The 12798-nt window shown below is 62.5% G+C and overlaps 1 protein-coding gene across 1 annotated transcript; it reads right to left on the reverse strand.

The window, feature by feature from the left end:
- Positions 1–231: 231 nt before the first annotated feature.
- ABHD17A (abhydrolase domain containing 17A, depalmitoylase) lies at positions 232–9735 on the reverse strand. The gene is made up of 5 exons (XM_043586013.1): positions 9611–9735; positions 5569–6105; positions 4189–4383; positions 826–1005; positions 232–727 (listed from the first exon to the last, which is right to left on the reverse strand). The coding sequence occupies exons 2-5, from the start codon at positions 5898–5900 to the stop codon at positions 502–504; spliced, it is 933 nt and encodes a 310-aa protein (XP_043441948.1). The 5' UTR covers positions 5901–6105; positions 9611–9735; the 3' UTR covers positions 232–501.
- Between the last annotated feature and the right edge of the window lie 3063 nt (positions 9736–12798).

Here is a 12798-nt window from a genome sequence, read left to right on the forward strand (position 1 = left end):
GTCCCGGGTTCAAATGCTGCCTTACCCCTCCATCACCACCCAAGCAACCAGGAGCCTCAAGGGGTGCCTCGGCTGGGCCTCAAAGCCCAACCCCTCTTCCACAGTGGCAGTGGCTTGACCTCTGCATTTGTGCCGAAATGTCCTGGAAGTTTAGGGGCGAAGCCCAGCTCCCTCTTCCAACTCGCTGGGCCCTGGGAGAGCGCGCACGAACCACGGAAGGGAGAGGAATCCTAAAATTTTAAATCTTTAATTTGTGTTCACGTTTTTCCTTCTTTTTGCTTCCAAAAGGAAAGGAGAGCGTAGCTCCGCGCCTGTACATCGTCCACGGCCCCTGGGCTGGGGCAGGTCCCGGCCCCCTAACCCTCCAGCTGCCTCGGAGGACCGGGGTGCCCGAGGGTTCACATGCAGCCCCCGGGCCGGGGCGGGGGCAAGGTCCAGGCGCCGCCTTATTGCTGAAGTCCCGGTGTGGCTCCCGGCTAGGCTAGGCGGCTCCCGGCTAGGCTAGGCGCGCTGGCTGGGCAGCTCCTGGGAGATGAAGCGGCGCAGGCGCTCCAAGTACTGGCTGTAGAGCTCGATGTCGTTGTGCCCGGCGCCCTCCACCCACAGCGGCTCCACGGCCTTGGGGCAGCGCTCATAGAGCGCCAGCCCGTGGGAGAAGTCGATTACTTCGTCCTCCGTGCCGTGGATGATGAGCACCGGTGACGTGATCTTGGACACCTTCTCGATGCTGTAGGGCAGGGCGCGTCAAGTCTGGGAGCAGCGCCCGCCCCGCCGAAGCCCCGCCCCCGGGCTCCCGCCCCGCCCCCCCACCCTCCCCTCTCTCACTTGGGGAACGCATCGAAGCAGTAGGTCTTCTTGGTGTCGGGGAAGGCAACGCGCATGCCTGAGGTGAGCGGCGAGTGCAGCACCACTGCAGCGCACTCGTAGCGAGAGGCCAGGTCCACGGTGGGCACCGTGCCGATGCTCTGCCCGTACAGGACGATGCTGTCCGGGCTGATGCCGTACCTGGCAGTGGGGCAGGGTCAGCCGCGGCCAGCAGCAGCCTGGGCGAGTGAGCCGCATGCGCGCGCGCACACCCCCACCCCCCCACCACCTGCCCTCCTGGGGCAGTCCCCCCTCCAACCTTCCTGCACAGCCTCCAAGCAGTAGGGTTGGGCCCAGTGACAAGCCCCCTACCCCCACCCCTGTCCCCATTAATGAACAAGTCTGCTCAGTAGGAAAGTAGGGCCTGGGTAGGTGTACAGACAGGTGGCCCTAACCCTGCCTCACCAACAGTACCAATTTGGACCACACATGCCGAGTGCCCTTGGTGAGGGCCCCAAGGCCACGCCTGGGCTCCTGGGGGCAGGGCAGGCCCTGAGGCCGCTCCTGCTCTCCACCCTCCAACACCTACCCCCCCCCCCCCACAAACACACTTGCCCAGGGACACACCCAGTTCCCAGTAGCACATAGGGAACAGGTCCCTCCTGGCATTCCTCGCCCATCCCTTAGCCACGGGAAATCATGGCAGTCGTGTCTCCTGACTTAACGGCCCGTTTGCAGCCCCTTGGTTGCAGCCCCTTGGTGTCGGCACGTCCACCTTATCACAACACCGGCAGAGCAAGAAGAGTGTCTCCTGCAGGCTGGTGGGCACCACCTCCTTCTCGGGGCACCTTCCCTACAGCGTGGCCGGGTCCCGAGCCTCCTCAGCACCAGCTCCCACGTCCAGGCCCCAGCCTCTTCCCCCACCCTGCCACCACCCCCAAGAGTCTCACCCTCCACCCCCAGCACAGCTGATCCAGCCCCAAGACAGCTCCAAGCCTGCAAATGCCTGTTCCCATCTGCCTGGGGACCCACTAGCCGCCCTCCCCAGGCACGAGGCCTCCACAGACCTGGACCCCGACATACCAAGGGGACACCCCTCTGGTACATCTCACCTGTGCAGCCCACCCAGGCAGCAAGAGTCCACCTCCCTGTCCACCCAGGGGCCATCCACACCTGTCTCTGTCCCGGCGGCCTTCCAGGTTAACAATCGCCTGGCCCTGAGCTTCAGGAATGCCACGTGGCCTTCTGCCTGCCACCCCGCCGCTCCTCCTCAGCCTGCTCCCCGGACACGGAAGCTACCACTGCACTGAGCACCAGCCGGTCCAGCCCTAACACTCGGACACACGAGAGGCAGACGGAGAAGCAAATCTTCCCCAGGCCTCCCCAGCCCCTGGTCACCAGTGGGGCCCAAGCCTCCTGCCCTCCTACTGATTCTCTCTCTGCGGGATCAGGTCTCTGGAGGACAGTGCTGGCCGCAGGACAGATGGGCTGGATGGACAGAGCTCAGATCCCTCACACCACAGTGCAGTGTGGTTCTGCCAGCCACCAGCAGCCAGCAGGAGCAGCACAAGGGATTGAGGACCAACACCGCCAGCAGGAGCAGCACAAGGGACTGAGGACCAGTACCGCCAGCAGGAGCAGCACAAGGGACTGAGGACCAGCACCGCCAGCAGGAGCAGCACAAGGGACTGAGGACCAGCACCACCAGCAGGAGCAGCACAAGGGACCGAGGACCAGCACCAGCAGCAGGAGCAGCACAAGGGACCGAGGACCAGCACCAGCAGCAGGAGCAGCACAAGGGACCGAGGACCAGCACCAGCAGCAGGAGCAGCACAAGGGACCGAGGACCAGCACCAGCAGCAGGAGCAGCACAAGGGACTGAGGACCAGCACCACCAGCAGGAGCAGCACAAGGGACCGAGGACCAGCACCACCAGCAGGAGCAGCACAAGGGACCGAGGACCAGCACCAGCAGCAGGAGCAGCACAAGGGACCGAGGACCAGCACCAGCAGCAGGAGCAGCACAAGGGACCGAGGACCAGCACCAGCAGCAGGAGCAGCACAAGGGACCGAGGACCAGCACCAGCAGCAGGAGCAGCACAAGGGACTGAGGACCAGCACCGCCAGCAGGAGCAGCACAAGGGACTGAGGACCAGCACCGCCAGCAGGAGCAGCACAAGGGACTGAGGACCAGCACCGCCAGCAGGAGCAGCACAAGGGACTGAGGACCAGCACCGCCAGCAGGAGCAGCACAAGGGACTGAGGACCAGCACCAGCAGCAGGAGCAGCACAAGGGACTGAGGACCAACACCGCCAGCAGGAACAGCACAAGGGACTGAGGACCAGCACCGCCAGCAGGAGCAGCACAAGGGACTGAGGAAGCCGAGGACAGCACGTACCTGCACCACGCTGCCCACGCTTGGTCCCCAGTGCCAGGGCTGTGCCAGGGGACCCCACTCCTGGGGCCTGCAGCAGGAACTGCCTGGTGCATCACTTGGGCAACCAGGGTCCCCACCTCCCCAGGCCAAGCTGACTTTGGTCCCTGCAGGAATGGGGGGGGGGGAGTGGCAGGTCGGGCAGGCAGGGCTGAGATGGGGCAGCCCCAAGAAGGCAGTGGACAGGGCCCCATGTCTGGGAGGGCCAGAGTCAGGGTGGCCTCCTTCCAGAGGAATCTCTGGGCTCAGAGACCAAGCAAATGAGCTTCAGTGAGAGAGGAAGGGGGCTGTCTGGGATCTAAATAAACAGGATTGGGGGGGGGGGGGTCCAGGGAAGGGGGCTTGGCCGAGGCCCTGGTGGCCCTCAGTCAAGCACAGAGGTATGTGCCTCTGCTTGCTAGCCTCCCACCGGCCCCCAGATGCTGTGCCGGACACCAAACTGCCTGACAGAACCTTCTGGAACTCTTCAGAACCCTCTAGGCCCAGAGGAGCCCTGCCCCGAGGAGGAGGCCACCGTCAGTGGCCATGCATGCCTCACGGGTCAGCCCTGAGAACCATGACAGAGCAGCCCTACGCCTCCCTGCACCCCAAATGCTCCCTGGCCCCAGGACTCTGAGTATTTTCTCAGAGCCCACACAGCCCACCTCCTGGGCCCAGGTCCTCTATCCACCCGGTGCAGGCAGAGCCCCCACTCCCCTAGGTACAGCCTATCTATACCCCTGCCGGACAAGGGGTTCCCGGGAGGGGAGGGCAGATCTGAAGACTGCCCGCCCCACCTCCCCGCACACCAGCATGCCTGTCGCCTCACCAAGGGGACACACGTCAGACCTCACCCTGCCGCCCAGTGTGCCGCTGATGGCCCTCTCCTGAGGACCACCCCCCAGGGCCTCCCCAGGGAGGCCGGCCTGAGGCCCTGGGTGCTCACCCGCTACGCCCAACACACAGCTCACCTGGTGCGCAGCGCCTGCCAGGCGGCGTCGATGTCGGCGTACAGGTTCTTCTCGGAGGGCTTGCCCGAGCTCACCCCGTAGCCCGAGTAGTCGTAGGAGAAGATGTTGCAGTTGATGCGCGAGCCCAGGCCGATGTAGAAGCTGCTCATCTGGCCCAGGTCCACCGCGTTGCCGTGCGAGAAGAGAACCGTGTACCTGGGGGGTCGGGGCGGGGGGGGGGAGGTCAGAGGGCAAGGGAGGCTCCCAGTCGCCCCGTGGACGAGAGCACTAATGCGGGAGAGAGGCCGCCTCTGCCACAAAGTGGCCTGGCTCCTCTGGCCATGAGGGCTTCCCCTCCGTGAAAGGGGACTGCTGGCCATGGCCTCAGCACAGGGTGGACCCACAGCTCAGCAAGTCAGCGACCGCCGCACCTCTATTGCCTGGGGACAGCAGCTCTCTCCTCTGGAATCACTCCTTTTAGAGGGACTCTGACAGCCCAAGGATGGCAGGCACGTGTGCCCGCTGCCTGGAACCTTCCAGGGAATGAGACAGCGGCCGCTCCTCTAGACAGCTGGCCCCCACCCTTGCCCCCACAAACGAACGAACCAGATCAATCCCTGTTCACACCGTCTCTTCCCCTCCTACAGAACATGACCCCAAAACTCATTTCCGCCCTGCAGTGCTGCTGGCCATCAGGACCTGCCCCAGGTCACCCCGACAGGCTGGATCCTGGCCAACGCACTCCTACAGTCTTCTTCCTCCAGCACCCCTGGGCCCCAGCCTAGCTAAAAGGTAAAAGCTTGCCCTTTGAGCTCAGATCTGGACTCAGACCCCGCCCGGTCTAAAGGCAGAGACACCTGAAGGGCCCCACCTCTTTCCCGCTGTCGTACTCAAGGAAGAGCCGTGCCTCCGGGCTTCAAGGACACTAAACGAGGAGGCAGACTTGGCCTGAGCCACCTGCCAGGCCTCAAGTGCCCTGGCCCTGAAGCAGATGCCAAGTCCTCACTGAGCACCAAGCACCCAGGAGCCCTTCCCTGGGCAGGTGAGCACGGAGCCCTGAAGCAGGCGGCTCCTTGTCAGGCAGGTGCGACAAGGCCACCCAGGACCCGCCCCCCCCACCAGCCCCAGGGTACTCCTCCGTGACGGGGCTGTAAGGGCCCAGGCAGTCCCACGTGGCCCTGCTCTTGGTGGATCCCATTTGCCACCCCTTTGGCAACAAGAATCCCCAGGGCACCTGCGCCGCCTGACGGGCTTTCGCCCCGGCTCCGGCCCGCGGGGAACGGCCTCCGGCAGGACACCAGGGGCCCGAGGACGGGACACATTCTGCTTCTGCACCGGGAACCTCTCGGGCCTCCCTCCGGGCACTGTCCGGACCCCGTGCCGTCCTCCCGTGACGCTCACCTGGCGCCGGGCGCACAGCGCACGTACATGCAGGAGACGCGGTTGCCCCGGCTGCTCTTGGTCAGGAAGACCTCGATGGTGTCCAGCTCGCGCTGGCTGTACTGGAAATCAGCACGCTCCATCAGGTGGAGCTTCCAGCGCCCCGGGCTGCCGGCGGAGGCCCGCAGGGTCCCCGAGGGGGCGGCCCCAGCTCCACCGGGCCCCGGCTCGGGCTCGGGCACCAGCGAGTAGGTAGGCTCCGGCGGCAGGAAGGCGAGCTTGGCAGCAATGCGGCCGGGGCAGGGTGGGCAGCAGAAAAGGCAGCAGAGCTCGCTCACTGACAGGCCGTTCATGGCGGGCGCCGGGCCCCAGGGCGGGCCTCGCTTGGCAGGGGAGGGGTGGGGGTGCTCTGAGACGCGGGCAGGGCGGAGGGCAGCCCCCAGCCACTGCCCCAGACGAGAGCCCCCTTAGGAGGCTGCAGCCCAGCCCCATCGTGGTCCAAGCCGAGCCCTCGGGAGCCTTGCAGCCTTGCGTCTCCACGTCCTGCAGAGGGAAACCCTGGGGGGGGGGGGGGAGGAAGCGAGAAACGGGGTTCCCTCGGGGTTCCGCTGGGACACGGTGACCCGATCTTGTCTGTACCGAGCCTCTCGGCCTTCCCCGCAGCCCAGTCCACCCTCTCCCACTCAAACTGGTCCACTCTCGGCCCCATGGGCCTGCGGGCCCAGCTGGTCATCCACAGGGACCACGTACCCCCCATATGCCCTTTGTGGGACCCAAAGCTAACCGGACCACCACCTGCTGCACCCTTTCCCAGCATGCAGTCACCAACTCTTGCCAGGTAAGCCCCCCCAGTCAGCCCAGCCTCGGCCAGCAGGCTGTACTGGGCAATGAGACCCCTGGCTCACACCAGCTCTCCCCCACACAGCCCCTGCTCTGGGCGCAGAGAGACCCCGGTGCTCTCCCTACGCCTCTGTTCACACAGCCGGCCCAGACTCCCCCACCCCCCCAGCCCATCTCCAGGCCATCCTTCAAGGATTCATCTGCCACCAACCCCAGGTGACACACCGCAGCCAAGGCAAGGACAGACTGCCAACTGAAGGGACTCGGACCCAAGAGCATGCTCACAGGGGCCGGGCCTCGAGGGGCAGGACTGCAACGTCCAGAGACAGTGGAGCCCAGGCAGAGGAAATACAAGAAACAAAGGCTCTGGTAACAAAAGCAGGATACATCTAGAGGCTGGGAAGGCCTACTGAGCTCAGACAATGGCTGGGCCCTGTGCTGGGGCCAGGCTGCGGGGGAGGGGGGCACTGGAGCCCGAATGGCTTCCTTCTCCAGCTCAACGGAGGGCTCTGTGACCTTGGGCAAGGCTCCTTCCTTCCCTGGGCCTCAGTTTCCTCACCTACTGGGGAAGACAACACTGCCTCCCACGGGGACTTAGTGAGAAGTAGGTGGTGGACGGGGGGGCGTGGCTCAGAGGCGGCACAGTAAGTCACAGACTACAGCTAAATCACTAACAGTCCCACAGGGAGTTGCCAACAGAGACTAAGAAATACAAAGCCTTGAGAAAATAACCACTTACTAGGCTTTTCTTTACAGACTGGAACGCTCACAACTCACTTTCAGCAGCACAGCACCTTGGCACACGCAGTTTTGGGGCCGTGGCATTTGAAAACCACCGGGCCGGGGACACACAGATTCAGAGCGGACCAGAGCAGGCTGAGGCCCAGAGACACACGTGCTCCCTCTGGGCCTGTGATCTGGTGCCAAGGTCAGGAGAGAGCCACAGCCACAGCCTGAGTTTGCCCAGAGTCTGGGCACACAGGAGGGAGTGGGAGGGCCCAGGTGGGGATACCAGGAGGGGACACCAGGCAGCTTCCAGGGTCCCTGAACTCGCAGGCGGGACGCACACTTTACGTGCAAGCATCCTTTGGAGGAGAGTCTATCGTACCTGTTCCCAGGTAAGAGTTTGTCCCCAGGACACCTGCCAACTCCTGGGGACACTTTGGGTTGTGACAAGTGGGGAAGGGTGTTCCCATTCCTGAGTGGGTGGGGGCCAGAGATGCTGATGGACGCTCTCCAGAGCACAGGATGTCCTCCCCCATTACCCCAAGGGAGTTATCCGTCCCCAAGTGTCAACCGGTCAACCAAGCCCAGGCGGCTTCAATGTCTTCTCAGATCCAGGGCCAAACAGCAACACTGCCCTGGTGCTGGGGAAGCTTAGAGGGTCTGGAGTTGGGGCAGCACAGCAAAGACTGCTTTTGAGAGAAGGCCTGGCTGAGAGTCCGTGGGCAGGCAGGAGCCCCCCGCAACCCGGGAAATGAAGGGCACACCAAGGTGGAGAAGCCCCACTGCCCAAGCCAGAGACACAGCATGGCATCCTCCGCTCCCCCTCTGCCGGGGCCTGATGGGTCTCCATCCAACCAACGCCCGGTCCACGCAGCCACCACCTTGCACCTGGACGGCTGTGCGGTCCTGTTCATTGCCCGCCCGCACTCTCCCCCAGCAGCCACAGAATCCCTCTCCCGGCACAAACCTGAGATAAGAAAGCACACCTTTTCTCTGGACGCCCTCTGGCCTCCTGCCACTTCCAGGTGGAAACTGAAGCCTTGCCACAGCCTGCCAGGGCCCACCTCTGCGGCCTCACTCCCCTTCGATCTCCCCAGACAAGCCAGAGCCCAGGCAGTTGCCCAGCCAGGGACCCCCTCCCCCGATCTCCACTGGCCAGCCCTTGCCCCCTGTCCTGCCCACCCTTCAGATCAACCTTCCAGCGCCCCTGGAGAGGCCTTCCAAACCACGGGGAGATGCCACAAGCTCTCCTGGTTCCAGTCTGTCCCCACAGCACCTGCCACAGCTTGTATTTACCTGTCTGACCACCCCCGACAGCAATCAAAGAGAAACCCCATGAGGGCAGGACAGCTATCTGTTCTTATCCAGTGAACCCTGGCTGAACAAGAGAGCAAGTGACAAGAGGTAAAGAGAAAAGAGGGAAGCTACAGTCTGCCGGCTTTGACAGGGAAGGAGGACAGTCTTTTCTTAGGCCATGAACCCCTGGGGCCTCCCGTGCGACATTTATGAGTGTCCCTAGGCATGCCCTGCGAGCGGGGCAATTCGGTCCACGAGCGCGGACTGGGCACTCTGCCGCCAGGCCCTGTAAGGGCTGCTGGTGTTCTGAGCACCAACGAGGAAACAAACAACCGCGATACTCAAGGATGACCTAAATACGCTCGGCCTGGCGGCACCTCACCCAGCCAGTCAGGGTGGGAAAGCTGCCTGGAGTAAGGTGCAGTCTGAGAGGTGCACAGAAAGTGACCGAGTGGCAAGGAACAGCGCACTGCAAAACCCCAGAAGTGACGGCGAGTTCCAGGAACTGCAGATCTCCCTGTCGAGCGGACGCTGGGAGGAAGAGGTGAGCAGAGGGGTCCCAGAGGGAGCCAGGGCTGGGTCAGGCTGGGTCAGGCCGCGCCCGTGAGCCCTGCTGCAGAGTTTGGACTTCATCCTGGAGGAAACGGGGAGCCCTGGAGTCCTGGGCGGAGCATGGACGGGCACCACGGGTTAGGGGCTGCGGTACGTCCCCTGGCTGCAACCGGGAGATCAAACTGGAGCGAAGACCGGGAAGCCTACCCCGGTGTCCCAGGCGGCCAGAGGACGCCCGCGAAGGGGTACAGGCGTCCGGGAGACGTTTAGGAAGGAGGACTCCGCTAAGGGATGCTGCGGCGGGCCCGGGTGTCGGGCTGGGGCGGGAAACTAGGTAGAGTCCGCGACTCGGACGGCCCCGGCCCGGAGGCGGGGGCCGCGTCACCAGAGGGGTGGGCGCTCACCCCACATCCGAGACCTCAAAGGACCGGGGGACAGGGCTCTGCCGGGGTCGCCACGTTGGCCCGCGGTCCCGGTCCCCGGTCGGCGGGTCCTACAGCCGGGACCGCGGCCTCCCCAGCAGTGAGGGGTCTCGGGGGCGTCCCACCCGGCTGTCCCGGCCTCGCGGGCAGGCCCAGCTCCCCAAACGGCCGCGGGCGGCACCGAGGTCTCCCCCGCGCCGCCGCGCTCGCCCCTGTTCGGCACTCACCGCCGCGGCCCGCGCCCCCCGGCCCCGGGGCCGCGCTCCATGGCTCCCGGCCGCCGCCCGTGCGTCCGTCGGTCCCTCGGCACCCCGGCCCGGCCTCCTGCGCCGCCGCCGCCGCCGCCGCCGCACCCCCACAGGCGGAAATGAGCCTCGATCCCGCCACCGCCCCGGAAGTGACGCAAGGTACGCGCGGGGGCCGAGGGGCTGCGGACAGGCGCTGGCGCTGCAGGCGTCAGGGGACCGGGGGGCGGGCTTGGAGGCGGGGGCGAGCGTGGAGTAGGCGGGGCCTAGTTATGGTTGGTGGATGTGGGCTTGGGGGCGGGCCTGGCTCGCTGGTGGGGCGGGGCATGGTGGGGTGGGCGGGTTCGGCTGCCGTGGGCGGGCGTGGCAGGGCTCGGGGGGCGGAGTTAAGGGTTGCAGCCCAGGTTTTCCGCAGAGACACGGCCATTCATTCGTTCTTTCACTCATTCCGGGGCCAGGAGTAGAGTGAGGCGAGTGAGGCACTCGCTTCGGAACGAAATTTACAGAGGCGCCAGAAAACTCTGTAATCAAGATAAAAATAGTAATGGACTATCAAAAAATAAAATTTTACTAGAGCCAGGGCCCTGACAGGGTGAGGACGGCGAGGCAAGGTCATGCTAGTGCAGGGTCTGGTCCTACCTTTTTAAAAATCTTAATATTTTGTCCATCGTGGATTATTTTGCATTCGTTTCAGCTTTTTATTTTTTTATTTTTATACTGTTTTAAGTGTATTTATTTATTTTGAAAGAGAGAGAGAGTGAGCACAAGCAGGGGAGGGACACACAGAGAGAGAGAGAATCCCAAGCAGGCTCTGCACTGTCAGCACGGAGCCCGACTAGGGGCCTGAACCCACGAACCGTGAGATCGTGACCCGAGCCCAAGTCGTTCGCTCAACGGACTGAGCCACCCAGGTGCCCCTAGTTTCAGCTTTTAAAATATTGGATTAAAATACTATGTGGGTGGCAGTCAGTTAAGCATCTGACTTCAGTTCAGGTCATGATCTCACGGTTTGTGGGTTCTTTGAGCCCCGCGTCAGGCTCAGTGCTGACAGCTCAGAGCCTGGAACCTGCTTCGGATTCTGTGTCTCCCTCCCTCCCTGCCCTTCCCCGCTCACACTCTCTCCCTTTCTGTCCAAAAATAAATAAATGTTTAAAATTTTTTTAAAAATACTATGAACCTTGGGGTGCCTGGCTGCCTCAGTGAGCGGGGCATTTGACTCTCAATCTCAGGGTCTTGAGTTCAAGCCCCACGTTGCGCATCAAGCCTACTCTGAAGAAAGAAATGCACAAGCTTTGAGTCTTCGTAGCTGAGCTTTTTCTTTGTGTCCCTTAAACTTTGTGCCTTCAGGGAGTGCTTCCTGCCCCGGCCCTAGTCCAGTCTCAGCTCCCGCTGCAGGGAGGGAGCAGAACATTAAACAAGGAAGGAACAGAAGCTGAATAAGGATGAGAGTTGGGAGCCAAATGGGGAACGTGGCGGAAGTTTACTGATGAGCCTCTGTTGAGAGGGTGATCAGGCCCAGCCTTCAGAAGAGGTGACAGGGACAGAGGCAGAGTCTGCAGAAGCCAACAGAGCCCAGCCTGGAGGCAGGATTGTGAATTAGCTGGACAGCCCTGCCCTTCCAGGCCTCCACTCTGCCCCCTCTGCCTGCATGCAGGGCTCTTCCAGCTCAAAAATGCTCCCACCGCAAGCCCCAGCTCCCTCTTCTCCCCAGGGACTCTAATCTTCAGTTTTGTTTACAGAGATAAGCCTGCAGCTCTGGGCTTCCCAGCCAGCCCTCCCCCAGGGCCCCAGATCTCCGGACAGGGGCCAGAAGAGGACCTGGGCTCGGGGGTCCAGGCTGCCCAGGGTGGCTTCCTGTGATTTCCTTTGGCCACCTTCCCCAGCTGTGTGTCAGGGGGCTGTCCAGAGGGGCCCCACAGTGCCCCTGCCCAGCTGCCTCCGTCAAGCTCAAGTTCCTCTGAACTCCAAAGGTCACAACTATGCCAGGTTCCTTGATGTCCTCGTGACTTCTCTGAGCAGGAAGAGGCTTGTCCACAGCCTCCTTCTCCAGCCCTCCTGCCTCTCCTGCCCCTCTCCCTGTGGGCTGCACCAATATGCCTCAAGGGGAATGCTGGCGGTTACCAGTGAAAAGGGGGGAGGGCCCAGGAGGTGGGGATGAGGCTCCATTCCCACCCAGATGAGATCTGCTGAGCTCGGTGAGCTTCCCCCACTGACCAGAGCAAACTCTGCAAAGACACAAGCACTGCTGTAAACCTCCCAATGTTTCAGGACAGTCACCTCCATTTTCCTCCCTTCCCAAGGGTCCTGGGTGGTCCAGACGCCAGCCCATTTTTTCCTACCCCTTCAGCCCCAGCCATGCTGGCCTTCCCAAGTTTGTTCCTGCCTCAGGGCCTTTGCACCAGCAGCACCTACTGCTTGCGGTGCCCTGTCCCCAGATAGCCCCGCGGCCAACATCTTCTCATTTCAGGCCCCAGGCCTCGCTCACACATCACCTCCTCAGAGAGCCCACCCTGACCACCCCCAGCCAGAGTCCTTACCACATGCACCGCCATCCCGTGGCCTCATTTATTTCCATCATAGAACTTACCATTTGTGATCTTTTATTTACATTTATTTATTTTAAGAGAGAAAGAGAGAGAGTCAGAGAGAGAGAATCCCAAGCAGGCTTTGTACTGTCAGCACAGAGCCCAATGTGAGGCTCAATCCCACGAACAGTGGGCTCATGACCTGAGCCGGACCCACAACTGACGGAGCCACCCAGGCACCCCGATCTCTGGTCATTCTGGGGGGTTGTTTCCTTGATTATCCCGTCTTCCCCACATGCCATGAGCTCCTTAGGGCAGCGACCCAGGCTCTCGTTCACCATGTCCCCAACTGTCCCCCATGATGTCTGACAAATGTGTGGATGCATGACACTTGGGATGAGGATAATCCGACAGCTTTTGTGAGCATCTGAGCGGTACCCAGCATAGATCTCAAGCGGTCTTGACCCTGGACTTCTTCTCCTCTACTGACCTGAGACACAGCCTGGGTCACAGGAGTCAATGGTCTTAAAAATGCTCCCACCCTGGAGCCCTGAATTCCAACCAAGTGCCATCCAATAAGGAACGTATTAGCCCCATGTGGCTATTTAAATTTAAATGAATTGATTAAAAGTAGGGGTGCCCGGG

The sequence above is a fragment of the Prionailurus bengalensis genome, chromosome A2, assembly GCF_016509475.1.
Source record: "Prionailurus bengalensis isolate Pbe53 chromosome A2, Fcat_Pben_1.1_paternal_pri, whole genome shotgun sequence".
NCBI classification, from domain to species: Eukaryota; Metazoa; Chordata; class Mammalia; order Carnivora; family Felidae; genus Prionailurus; species Prionailurus bengalensis.